The 12,936-nt window shown below is 50.5% G+C and overlaps 1 protein-coding gene across 2 annotated transcripts in view; it reads left to right on the top strand.

The window, feature by feature from the left end:
* The window catches only part of NSF (N-ethylmaleimide sensitive factor, vesicle fusing ATPase), a 96,672-nt gene that overhangs the window by 81,363 nt on the left and 2,373 nt on the right, over nucleotides 1–12,936 (top strand). For both annotated transcript variants that reach the window (XM_074162988.1, XM_074162987.1), the window contains 2 exons: nucleotides 3,111–3,245; nucleotides 4,075–4,188. In XM_074162988.1, the coding sequence (XP_074019089.1) occupies nucleotides 3,111–3,245; nucleotides 4,075–4,188 (249 nt within the window). The remainder of the gene's footprint in view (nucleotides 1–3,110; nucleotides 3,246–4,074; nucleotides 4,189–12,936) is intronic.

Here is a 12,936-nt window from a genome sequence, read left to right as displayed (position 1 = left end):
CGGAGTGCGTTTGTGCTGCAGGAAGGGCTGGTGCGTGGTTTGGAGATCTCGGTTCTGTTCAAGGGTCCGTCTTTGGCTTCCTTGGTACCCTGGTACCTTCCCTGTGTAACGAGAAACGGTGTGACGGTGCCGAACAGCGGCCGTGGGACTTGTTACAATCTTTGGAATAAGGCAGCAGAAATTCTCCTTACGGGGCTTATGCTTTTTACTGAGTTCTAGCATATATAATATCAGCTGTAGCAGCGTTATGAATTGAGCAAAAACTCCCTGAAGACCGTGTGTCGAGGGAAATCCAGAGCAACCGTGAAAGCAAAGTCAAGCAGAATCGGGATGAAATTTTCCCCACGGGATCTACTGATAATCCCTGGCTTTGCCTTCGGAAGACTTTAAGCATTTACCAGTTGGGCTGTCGCGTGTGCTGTTACCCCAAGTGTGCCTTTGCGAGTTGAAGGCACCTTTTAACCTTGTCCTCGGTGGTACCTTCGGAGTGGATGTCAGAGGTGCCGTGCTCCTGTGGTTCACGGGAGGTGACGGTTCCAGTGTCCTTGGGGGACTCGCTTCACGCAGCTCCCGAGCCTGTGTTTAACCTGTTTTACCAGCCCCTTCTAAAGACAAAGACCACGGAAATTTTGTCTCCATGTTGGTGAAAGGCTTTTTGGTTGCTGAGCATCATTTACTCTTGATCTGTTAAGTGCTGAACTTGAACACGAGCCCCTGGTGGGAGCAGTGAGGCTGAGATGCCCTTCATGTGCTCTCCACTGAGTGCGTTGTTTTTTCAGCTTCGCACGTAAGATCTTACTGAATTGCTCAAATTTGGCTCAAACTTGTAAAATGACAAAATATTTTCCTGGCCTTGCTACACAATGACCGTCAAAAAGGAAACAAATAGCGTGCGATTGTAAAGCCGGGGGGATGCAGAACGGAGTGGAAGCAGCAGCCTGTAGAACAGTTGTATTTTTGCATTCCGGGGACGTTGGGTGCCCTTCTCAAGGCTACAGACAGTTTTATGCACTCAGACCTTTTTCTGCTTGCTGCGTGCCACCAGCAGGCGAGGTTCATCTCGTAATAAAGTGTTCCCTGCACCCACCGCGGCTTTAAACCTGGCATTTCCGTCATCAGCAGGAATTGGCTGCTTTTCCCCATTCTGTTGCCCAGTGGGTTTCTGAGGATTCCCCCTCGGCAGAGGTGCCCGCGGTGCTGCCTCCTGAGTCGTGGGCAGCGAGTGCCCCACGGGAGGGTGAGCGTTTCCCCGACACACGCGTGGGCAGTGAGTGCCCCACGGGAGGGTGAGCGTTTCCCTGACACACGCGTGGGCAATGAGTGCCCCACGGGAGGGTGAGCGTGGCCCCAACACACGCGTGGGCAGTGAGTGCCCCACGGGAGGGTGAGCGTTTCCCTGACACACGCGTGGGCAATGAGTGCCCCACGGGAGGGTGAGCGTGGCCCCAACACACGCGTGGGCAGTGAGTGCCCCACGGGAGGGTGAGCGTGGCCCCGACACACGCGTGGGCAGTGAGTGCCCCACGGGAGGGTGAGCGTTTCCCTGACACACGCGTGGGCAATGAGTGCCCCACGGGAGGGTGAGCGTGGCCCCAACACACGCGTGGGCAATGAGTGCCCCACGGGAGGGTGAGCGTTTCCCTGACACACGCGTGGGCAGTGAGTGCCCCACGGGAGGGTGAGCGTGGCCCCGACACACGCGTGGGCAGCGAGTGCCCCACGGGAGGGTGAGCGTTTCCCTGACACACGCGTGGGCAGTGAGTGCCCCACGGGAGGGTGAGCGTTTCCCTGACACACGCGTGGGCAATGAGTGCCCCACGGGAGGGTGAGCGTTTCCCTGACACACGCGTGGGCAGTGAGTGCCCCACGGGAGGGTGAGTGTTTCCCTGACACACCCAGGGGTGCTCTGGTCCCAACCCGCTGGGCATCGCATCCTTGGGCCCCCTTGGGCTAAAAACAAACTTGAAGTGAGCCCTTGAGTCCGTTCCCAGCCCTGGCGCGCTCTCACTGTCCGTCACCCCGAGCAGGGCTGTGATTTCTGCAAACACGACAGCTCGGGGAATACGGCGGCACTTGCGGAAAACCAAACAAATGCTGCGAGGTGCGTCATCGTCATCAAAGATGTATTAAGTTTAAAGAAGTTTTCATCCTTTGTCAAAGGAATGCAAATCGCTTGCGAAATGAATTCTGGCTGCTCTTTAGGTTTTTCTGTTTGGTTTGTGTCACAAAGTTGAAGACCTTGACTCTGTCTCTGAGCACCAGCTAAACCTCTGTACGGAGGAGGAGGATGCTTGGCCGGCCCCGTGGGCGCCGTGTGAGCTGAGCTGGAGCAGGGACTGGTCACAGCTGGTAGCCCCAGCAGCTCCCTCCATCAGCCAGCGTTTATTGAACGCTCCACGCTAAAATTCAAACGGCATCGAAACGGCATGGGCAAGATGAACTGACAAAAGCTGATTTTTATTGGCGGTTGATGGGTGCCGTTCGTTGCTCTATTATTTATAAACCCTGTTACTGCTCAGGCTGACGTGGAGCTGGTGTGTGCGGTGTTGGTCTGAGCTCGGAGGCTGCCAGACGTGCTTCTGTCCTTTTATACAACCACACGGGCGGTGGGAAGCCTGGGGAACTCACGGCAACCTCCGCTCTTAAAGCCCGAGCTGTGGAACCATTGAACTGTCTGTAGAGTGGCAGAGAATTCCCCGCACCCACAGGATTTCTAAAGCTGGGCTCTTCCCCTGAGAAATCACCTGTAATTCGGCTTTTGGGAGTGGGGCTTTGCTCCTGCTTTTAAATTTAATGAGGATTCAGTTATTTAATGATGAATGTAGAAGGACAGGTAAGGTGGGAAAGCTGTGAGTGTTGGGTGGGTCTTCTGTGGACCATAATTTGTGGACCCCGTTGGTGGCATTGCCCTGACTGCTGGAACGGGATCCTGCTCTTGCGTGGCTGATGCTGACTGCTCCAGTTACTGACACGTTTAATCCGGTTAATTTTATTTTAGGTGATGTTTTTACACGGCCGTTTCCTTTCTCCTCTGCAGTTAGCCGAAGCTTCGCAACTCTGGTTCCTCTCTCGTTTTTCCTCTCTTGACGCTTATTCCGTTGTGTGGGCAGGGTCGCAAGCTCCTGATCATTGGAACCACCAGTCGCAAAGACGTCCTGCAGGAGATGGAAATGCTGAACGCTTTCAGCACGACGATCCACGTGCCCAACATCGCAACAGGGGAGCAGCTGATGGAGGCTTTGGAGGTGAGAAAAAGCTCAAGAATGACGGATAACCTCAAAATGTGCCGGAAAGGAGTGATTTTGCAGTAGCTCTGCATTTGGGAGCCCTGTCCCACTCAACGTTATGGTATAACATAACAGTTCTCAGGCTTCTCCAAATTACTTTTTCATACAATAAATGAAGGCAAAATGAGAGAGCGGTAGGTCCAGGGGAAAGGTTTGTGGAGCGGATTGAAAGGTTCCGAGGGCTGGGAAATAGGTAATGAGTGTAATTGGGGCACTTAAACTGAATGTGCCTGGAGGGTTCCAAGCTCTCATTAACTGGAACAACATCAAACGAAGGTGTTTGGTGCTGAGGAGATTATAGGTTCTTTATAAATTGCTGCCCTTAATGGCTTCTTATTCTGTGCTGTAGTAGAAATTATAGTGAATGTTGAAGGCTGTTAAAATAAACTTAACAGGCAAATCTTTTGTGCAAACTTGCAAAGTTGTGACTGTGATGGTGTCACCAAAGCCTGAAAGACACGGATGCTCTTGCAGCAGTTTTGAAAAGTTACTGTGGCTTGAGCTGCCGTGTTCCTTCTGGACTCTGATCTGGAGAAAACCTAGGATGGATCCTAAAATAGAGTCTGTAACTGTTTGATGAGGGATGTTATGAAAAGAATATGGAATTCCATTATGGAATAAAAGAATCTCAGTGTTTTGCTTTGTTTAAATATATTGCAACTAATTTTCCTTCTAAGCTAGAAAATGCTTTCTAGATTCTCGTTCCTTTTTTCCTGAGTTAGGCAGCATTATTCCTACTGACAGTCTCTTGTTGATGATTTTAAATTTTGGGTTCCCCCCCCGCCAGCTCCTGGGTAACTTCAAAGACAAGGAACGCAGCACCATTGCACAGAATGTCAAGGGGAAGCCTGTCTGGATCGGGATCAAGAAGCTGCTGATGCTGATAGAGATGTCATTACAGGTAAGAAGGTCTCTGGTCCGGGAAGGACTGGGCTAAAGAGGATGGGCTGAGGGGTTCCCGCTTCTCTGCAGACTCTGGCTGTGGGGCAGGAGCCTTCGAACGGGTTTAATTTAGAAAAGGGCTATGGTGAGAAGAAATTTTCTGAACAAAGAAATCGCCAGGTGTCGGTCCGTGGAGAGATCTTTAAAAACCTTAGTGCCCATGGGCTGTTTAGAGCTGCACTTCAGAGAGGAGCGTCTGGCAACAAGAGGGATTGGATTAACTTCACCTTTCCTGAAATTTGTTCCCTGCACCCAGCTCGTCACGACTGCAGATAGCAATCACTCAGAATATTTTATTTTTTTAAAGAAGAAGGTGCCTGTGCAGGTGTATGTGCTCTTTCCCTGAAGAAGATAAATCTGTCAGGCTGTTCAGCTGCTCTCCTCTCTATTTTCCACTTTCAGCACTTAAAAGAGAATAATTGCAGCGGGTAGAAGTATGTGGCTGTTCTCCCGCCTCCACGCGCCCTTCCCTGTGCCCGGAGCCAGCCGTCGGGCTCCTGCTCGGCGCTGGATCGGCGCTGGAGACGCGGGGCCGTAGCGTGTGGCCCTAATCCTCCGCTCTGATGCTGAGCGCCCTTCGGATCCCCCCCCCGACACACACACTCGCTTTTCACATCAAATGGATTTAGTGCAGCTGAGTGAACTGTCCTTAGATCTTCCCAGGAGAGGCTGAGCATAAGCTAAGAGGCATGTAGTTTAGCAGCATATAAGTCATGTATCCCTCCGTTCGCTCTTCACGATTCTGTTAAAACTTGCACAGCGCCGAGGATGTGCTCTGACTGGATGTCACCTCAGGGAATAAAGTCATTTATCTAGATTACTTTTTCCTCTTCTTTCCTTGGCTTTTAATTCCATACCTACAGGCAAGTCAGTAAGTCATAGCTCACATGTATTAAATGTATTTAAGGGGTGCAGGCCTTCAGGGGCCGCCGGGCTCTGTTGCAGCCCATTTCACTTCCCCTTGACAATGGATTCCTTCTTCTGACACAGAACGTTTTCTTTTGCTGCTTTGACCTTAGGAGTTGGTTCTTTTCAGAACTCAGGGTTATGTAAATTATGGGCCATTCTGAGTCCGCAGCGTGGGTGGAAATGCTCACCCCGGACTTGTTCCCGGCATCGGGAACCATTTCCTGGGGTGCATCAAGAAGAGCGTGGCCACAGATGGAGGGATGTCATCCACCCCCTCTGCTCTGCCCTGGTGAGGCCCCATCTGGAGCACTGGGACCAGTTCTGGGCTCCCCAGTTCCAGAAGGACAGGGAACTGCTGGAGAGGGTACAGCAAAGGGCTACGAAGATGATGAGGGGCCTGGAGCATCTCTCTGCTGAGGAAAGGCTGAGGGGCTTGGGTCTGTTTAGTCTGGAGAAGAGCAGACTGAGGGGGGATCTGATCAACGCCTATAAATACTTGAAGGGTGGGTGTCAGGAGGATGGGGCCAGTCTTTTTTCAGTGGTGCCCAGTGACAGGACAAGAGGTAACGGGCACCAACTTGAACAGAAGAAGTTCCATCTCAAGATGAGGAGGAACTTCTTTCCTGTGAGGGTGGCAGAGCCCTGGAAGAGGCTGCCCAGGGAGGTGGTGGAGTCTCCATCTCTGGAGACATTCAAACCCACCTGGGCACGTTCCTGTGGGACCTGCTCTGGCAGGGGGTTGGACTGGGTGATCTCCAGAGGTCCCTTCCAACCCCATAGGATTCTGTGTTTCTATGATCGCCCTGTGGCTGGGATGCTGTTAGTGGGGAGGCTTCACCCTGCCGTAGACTGGGCAGACTGGGAAGCTGGTCTTAGGTCTTATCTTAACCAGACCATCATTTTGTAGCTGAGGCTGTGACCAGTCAGGCTGGGAGAAGACAGGCAGAACTGTGACTTTGTGCCATTTCTGACAGATTGAACACGTGTAACATGAAGGGCTGCTGCTGCCGATACCGATGATTGATAATCTCCCTGTGCTCCTGCTCGTGGGTGGTTGGTGGCAAAGCGACTTCTGTTATTACACTCAATTCAGGTAGTTGTGTAATAGCTGAGGTAACAGCATATGGCAGCTAAATATGAAGAAGTTCTGTTCCCAAAGGTCTGAGGTGTCTACATGACTCCATCTGCTGAACCGCTATAAATACAGGAGAATGATCCAGGCTCTCACTGAGAGAACTCTCAGATCTGAATGCGCTGAAAGACCACAATGATGTCAAATTTGGCTGGTTTTTACAGGAAAGCAGAACTTCTCCAAATGAGAAGTCTAACACTAGTTACTTTTTTTTCTTGAGCTGGACCACAGCTTTTTAGAAAGAGACTTGAATCTGAAATCCCTTCAAAATTCTAAGTACTGGATGAAATTTCTCAAAATTGAGCTGATTAGATCCCACGGTGAATTAATTCTTTGCAAAAAATGTGCACTTAGTTTCTTTCTCTGCAGTCACAGAATCACAGAATGCTATGGGGTTGGCAGGGACCTCTGGAGATCATCCAGTCCAACCCCCTGCCAGAGCAGGTCCACCCAGAGCAGGTTGAACAGGAACATGTCCAGTTGGGGTTTGAATGTCTCCAGAGATGGAGACTCCACCACCTCCCTGGGCAGCCTCTTCCAGGGCTCTGCCACCCTCACAGGAAAGAAATTTCACTGAATTTCACTGAATTTTTAGAGTTGGAAGGGACCATAAAGATCATCTAGTCCAACTCCCCTGCCGAAGCAGGATTGCCCAGAGCACGTCAGAGCATGTTACTCAGGAAAGTTCCTCCTCATGTTTAGGTGGAACTTCTTATGTACAAGTTTGCACCCATTTCTTCTTGTCCTGTCACTGGGCACCACTGAAAAAGACTGGCCCCATCCTCCTGACACCCACCCTTTGAGTATTTATAAGCATTGATTCAGTCACTGAATTTTGTTTTATTAGACTCGGAAATATGTAGATGTTCTTAAGTTTGTTTCAGCCCCAAGTCTTGCTGAGCCACTCTCTCAATATCAAAATGTTTTCTTGAACCACCGCGGTGCTCTGGGATCTCGGGTTGCTTTGTTACCTTGTTAATGAGCCTTGTAAACCCACACTTTTTGGCAGCTTAATTTCCCTCAAAGCGTGTTTATTGCTATTCCCAGCCTTCTTTAATGTCGAACGACTCGTATTTAGTGTCACATCCTTTGGTCATCTTGTATACACCGAGTCTCCTGGAATGATGTTCTGTTCTTGTTCCAAAGAATCCTTTGATGAATGGAAACACTCAGGATCTGCCACGTGAACCCAGAAAAGCTTAGTTTCGCGGTGTCCTTGGCTGCGGTGCAGGGACCAGGGCTCTCAGGTGCCGTGTGGGCTTCTCCCTGCCCTGCCCCGGGTCCCGCTGGACACCTGAGCCCCCTTTTTCCACAGCTGGGGACTGGTTCCTTCCCTTGTTTTGCCCTCTCTTGTGGCCCTTGGACCCTGGCAACACTCCCAGACCCAAGGTCTTTCTCCTCCTGGGAGCAGAAACCCCAAAGAGCTGGCAGCTTCCCAGAAAGCCCCTTTCTGCACCTCCAGCGTTTCCTGATTGGGTAACTTCTGTTTAGCGTAAATAAAACTTAATTAATCTAAGCTGTTTGTCTGTAATGTATTTCAGCTTACACGGGAACTTATTTTGAGAGGTCATCATATGATATTGCCTGTGTTATTTGAAACTAAACACTGGACGTCCTGAGGGTTTGGATGTTTTGGTGGTTTCACAGGAGTACTCTGTGACCCAAGGGCATGCACGTCTTGGAGGAGGATCTCCTCTTCTCTGGCCTGGACATTAACGGCATCTCTTCAGTTGCCTTTTTTCCCAGGGGCTCCCAGGCACGTCCTGGGGCTACCGTCTTACCTAGAAAGGAACAGCCGTTTTCTTGCCACCCGGCTGAGCTGTGTCCCGGGATCAGTCTCTGCGCTGTTCTTCCAGGAGATCTTTCATCCAGTTTGACAGCAGCATTTCTGCTTTCACAGGCCGCGAGAGGGTCTCTCCAAGGGTCCTGAACCTGCTTCCTCTTTGCGCTCTGTTGACACCATCTCCTGCTCCTTCCAGGGCACATCAACCTGCTGGGTTTGTGTCTGCCCGTTTTAATCAGCAATTTGATCAAGTTTGCCTCTTTGTTGCCTTTCAGCTTCCTGCTTTAGCCCTTGGACAAGGTATTCTGTCTGCAGAGAAATGCCGTTCCTCCCTCAAAGGGGGACTGTGTCAGCACAGCCTATGGACATGGGGTCTGACCGCGGCCCCTTTCTTGCGTCCGAGTGGACAGGGATTGGGGAGGCAGCGTCTATTTGGGAAGCAGAACACTGGGATTGGCAAGTTTGAATTTCAGCTGGTGGCATTAGTGCAAATTTTCTAGGAGTGAAAAGAAGAGATTTGTTTGTATTTATCCATCTTAGACCATGTTGGGTTTTTCTAACAGAACTGATCGGTCCTTTGTTGCTATTTCCTGATTGTGATGACCGTTCTGTAGTTTCCTAAGGTTTCACCAGGGTCCTGGTAACAGGACCGTCATCTTTGCAGGCGGATAGTACTCTTGGTCCCTGTGTGAGTCAGTGCGATAAGTAATCCTTGAATAAGCCGGGTGCTGTGACTGTTCTGTGTGACATTCTCTTTCTGACAGCTTTGGGCTTTCCGAGGATGGCCAGAAGCCATGCCTTGCTCCATCTCATGGTTCCTTGCATCAGTCTGAGATGTGAAAGATTCTCTCTTCGCTGAGCAAATTGCCTGGGTTTGTGGCCTCTGCAAAGTGTCTTGACTCTTCCTCCCCCCATCTAATGCAGTAGACTGTTGGCGTTGGTGTGCCCGGCAGCAGGAACACTTGCTGTGCTCATAGGGGGGTTTGCCTCTGGCCCTCAGCAGTGGTTCTGTGGGGAGTGCAGGTACTTACGCGGTGAGTTGCTGCTCCTCTGACCATCACACTGCCTTCCACTGGTTTGCCTGATCTGCAGAATCACAGACTCGTTCTTGTTGGAAAGGACCTCATCTAATCCAATTCACGCCTTCAGGAAGCGTGTGTGTAGGTGACTACAGACATCTCACCCCTCTCTTCAACATCAGCAGTTGATGGGGACCAGGCCTTTCCAGCTCCGACAGGAATGGATGAAGTTTGGGTTTTGGACAGTTGCCAGCAAGGTCTATTTCTTGGCAGTTCATTTGCCCAACTCTTCTAGCGAAGCTCATGGAGAATCTCTGAGTTTGGACCATAGATGAGAAGTCAAATCTGAGGCCTTGGTGGGCTGCTACTTGAGTAACTCCTCTGAAGAAGTCCTTTCAGAAGTAAACGTCTTTACTGCCAGTATCTACAAAAATGCTGTGTGTCTTATCTGAGAAGGCCCAGGATCCCTCTCAGATGCACTTTCCTACTCATGGTCAAAGATCAAATGTATTTTGTCCTTTTCTTCAAACCCCTTTCTTTTATGGCTATCCGAAGCTTGTTGAGAGAGGGGCACTGGTAATTCTGGTTCCCAGCCTTGCTTTGGCTGCCCTTGTAACTTGAGGTTTGAGCCACTTTTGAGCCTCTTGTCCAGGACTTGCAGTGAGTGCTTCATCTAGCTCACTGTGGAGGTGGTGTCTGGTTCTCTGGGGTAAGCTGTTCTTGGCCGCCTTCTCTTGGGGTGAGTGGCACAGAGAGCAGGAAGGTACTGAACAGATACACTCTGCTAATTGCACCCATAGCATTTTTTTCATCTTTGTCTAGTCCAACCCCCTGCTCTGACCAAGCATGATCAACCAGAACAAGTTGCTCAGGGCCACGAACACCTCCAGGTATGGAGACTCCATAACCTCCATGGGCAATCCCTGAAAGCATGTGATCGATCACTCTTGCAATGAAAACATTTCTGTTTACATGGAACTACATTTCAGTTTCTGCCTGTGACCTCCTGCCCTGTCAACGGGCACCACTCAGAAGAGCATCTCTCTCTTCTCCCTTAGTCCTTCCCATCAGGTATTTATACACCCTGGTAAGAGCCACCCTTCTCTCCCCAGTCCTGAGTCTTCTCTGCTCCAGACTAAACAAAGGCTCTCACAACCTCTCGTTGTGTGACAGATACTCGAGACCTTTGATCATCCTTGTGACCCTTTGCTGGACTCTCTCGGCTACGTCATAGTCTCTCTTGTACTGGGGAGCCCTGAACTGGACACTGTCCTCCAGGCGTGGTGTCGCTGAGAAGAGGGGCAGAATCATCTCCATCGGTCTGGTAGCAACGTTCCTCCTAATGAAGCCCAGGATGCTGTTGGCCGTCTTTGTTGCAAGGGCCCATTGCTGGTTCATGTTCACCTTGTCCTCCAGGACCCTCAGGTCCTTTTCTGCAAAGTCACTCTCCAGCCAGTTGTCCCCCAGCTGTACTGGTGCTGGGGTTACTCCTGCCGAGGGGGAAGACTTTGCATTTCCCTTTGTTGAACTGCATGAGATTTGTCTCTGTATCTCCATCCAGTTGAGTTCTCTCTGAATGACAGCACCATCATCAAGTGCCTGAAGCACACCTTCTCTGTCATCTGCAAACGTGCTGAGGGTGCACTCTGTCCCCAAGTCCTGTTTGTTAATAAAGAGGTTAAACATTGTTGGTTCCTGTCTGGACGCCTGGCACATACCGCTAGTGACTGGCCTCCAGCTGGACTTCATGCCACTGATCACAACTGCCCACCAGTTTAACCACTTTTCAGTCCATTGTGCTGTCCCAGTTATTTAGTCTGTACTTACCAGTAAATGCCACTTAGTGTGGCCACCTGGAGTTGTGGTCATGCCTTTATCAAGTACCAGCCATTCTGGAAACATGCAGAAATACAGGAGGAGAGGTGGCTGAGTTGTCACAGGATAGAGGTCAGAACATACCTCAGGATGTCATAGAATCATAGAATCGTCCAGGTTGGAAGAGACCCTTGGGATCATCGAGTCCAACCATCTACCCTACACTACAAAGTTCTCATTTTTTATTATGTCATCTAGTCCAGGCTCCGGCTTCAGCAGGATCAGCCGTGTGGTCAGACCAGAGCCCTTTGTGTGGGGAAGCTCTGAGACCCTTTGCCAGGTGCTTAGTCTGTGGCGTGGTGACACCTGGGCATTCCCCAGAGAAAGGAGATTTGGAAGTAATCGGTGTTTGGGGTGTAAATCCCAACTGACCTCAGCCTTTCTGATAGAATCATAGAATCATTTAGGTTGGAAAAGACCTTTTAGATCATCAAGTCCAACCATAAGCCCAAGACTGCCGAGCCCACCACTGACCCATGTCCCTCAGTGCCACGTCTACACATAGCAGTGGGAGAACTGAAGCAGTGAGAGATGCTTTTCCCATGTAGCCAAGTGTCAACTGGGAGAGATTGTGGAGAAGACCTAGGCTGGAGGGATGCTGCAGACACCATCTTCCTGGTCTCCAGTTCTGTGGCACAGCAGCCCCTCTCTCAGTACCCCTGTATTACACATTTCAAACACGGCGTTGGGTGGTGGGGAAGCCTTTCTGTTCTTCTGGGATCCTGAACGTGGCCAGGGTTCCCTTGCGTGTTAAAAACCCAACTTGATAGCTCAGTGATCCTTAGTGAGTTCCTTCAGCTCATCTGGTTTCAGTGCATTTATTTTCTGATCTAAAAATAGTTCAGTAGTTGGTATTGAGGCATTGGCCTTGCTGACATATTTCAAAGTGAGAGGAAGTTACACATTTTTAGGCTTTTCTTACCACGAAGCAGAAATTCTTGTCTGTTTCTTCCCTGCCTGTGTCACTGGTAACACTGGTGTTGGTTTGGGATTTATTTTCTTCCAGGCTGGGTTTGAAGACATTTGTGTTGCCCTCAGTTGCAGTGGTCATGGTTTTAAATAGATGGTTTCTTCACATCAGGAATCGGTGGAAATTTTCCTTTAGGAATATAAAACGTGGCAGAGGAGTTCCCAGAGCCCTCGTTCGGCCTCTTTGGGGGGAGACCAGGGCCCGTCTGAAACGCTGCTTCCCCCCTCCAAGGATAAGTCCTGGTTTTATGATTTAGCGGAGCACTTGGTTTATTACCAAGTGAGAGATAGAGCTGGGAATCTCACAGCCGGTCACCTTCGTAGTGCCTGTTACTGAATGTCTTCAGCGTGAACCCGCTGGAGTTTCGACAGCGTGTCAAAGATAAGGTGTTGATGGAGATTGCAGAATGAACAGAAGCTGGGGTTTCTGGGCCAAAGGAACTTGGTGTGACACAACACAGAGATACCCCCAGAACCAACGGTCTCTAGTTTCCCAAAGTTTATAGTCGGAACTCACTGTCTCTTGGTGCAGTGATGCAGTTTGTCACGTCTCACATTAGAGAGGATCAACAAACCATCATTGGCACAAAGAACGGATGCAGTTGAACGTTGTGTCTTCTGATGGCAGCTGTGTCTCTGTCTCCTTGGTAGCCCCTCCTCCCCCTTCCCTGTTGTGTCTGTCTCGGTGCTGGGGAGAGGCAGGTCTGATCCTGGTTGACGGAGCCACAACGCAAGTTGGTGGAGCTGTGACCTGTGATTCAGCCCACCACGCGCGGCTCCTCTGCTGCTGGAGCTGCCAGGGGTAAGGAGGACAGAGGAACATCGAGGACACCTTCAGTCCCTTCCACTCCTGACTGTTTAATTTGCTGCCCCGGCTCTGGGAAGGGGCAGACCCGGGGAGCCAGGCGAGAATCGAGCGTGAGATGAAGCCAACGTGCAGATCACCGCGAAAACGGAAATGCTGGTGCGTGTTTCCAGTCTGGCTCATCTCGTAACTATGTGAGCTCATTAAGCTTGTGC

Source organism: Numenius arquata, chromosome 23 (assembly GCF_964106895.1).
Source record: "Numenius arquata chromosome 23, bNumArq3.hap1.1, whole genome shotgun sequence".
Lineage (NCBI taxonomy): Eukaryota > Metazoa > Chordata > Aves > Charadriiformes > Scolopacidae > Numenius > Numenius arquata.
Note: the sequence above shows the minus strand (reverse complement) of the source record. Positions and strands in the feature narration are given on the sequence as shown.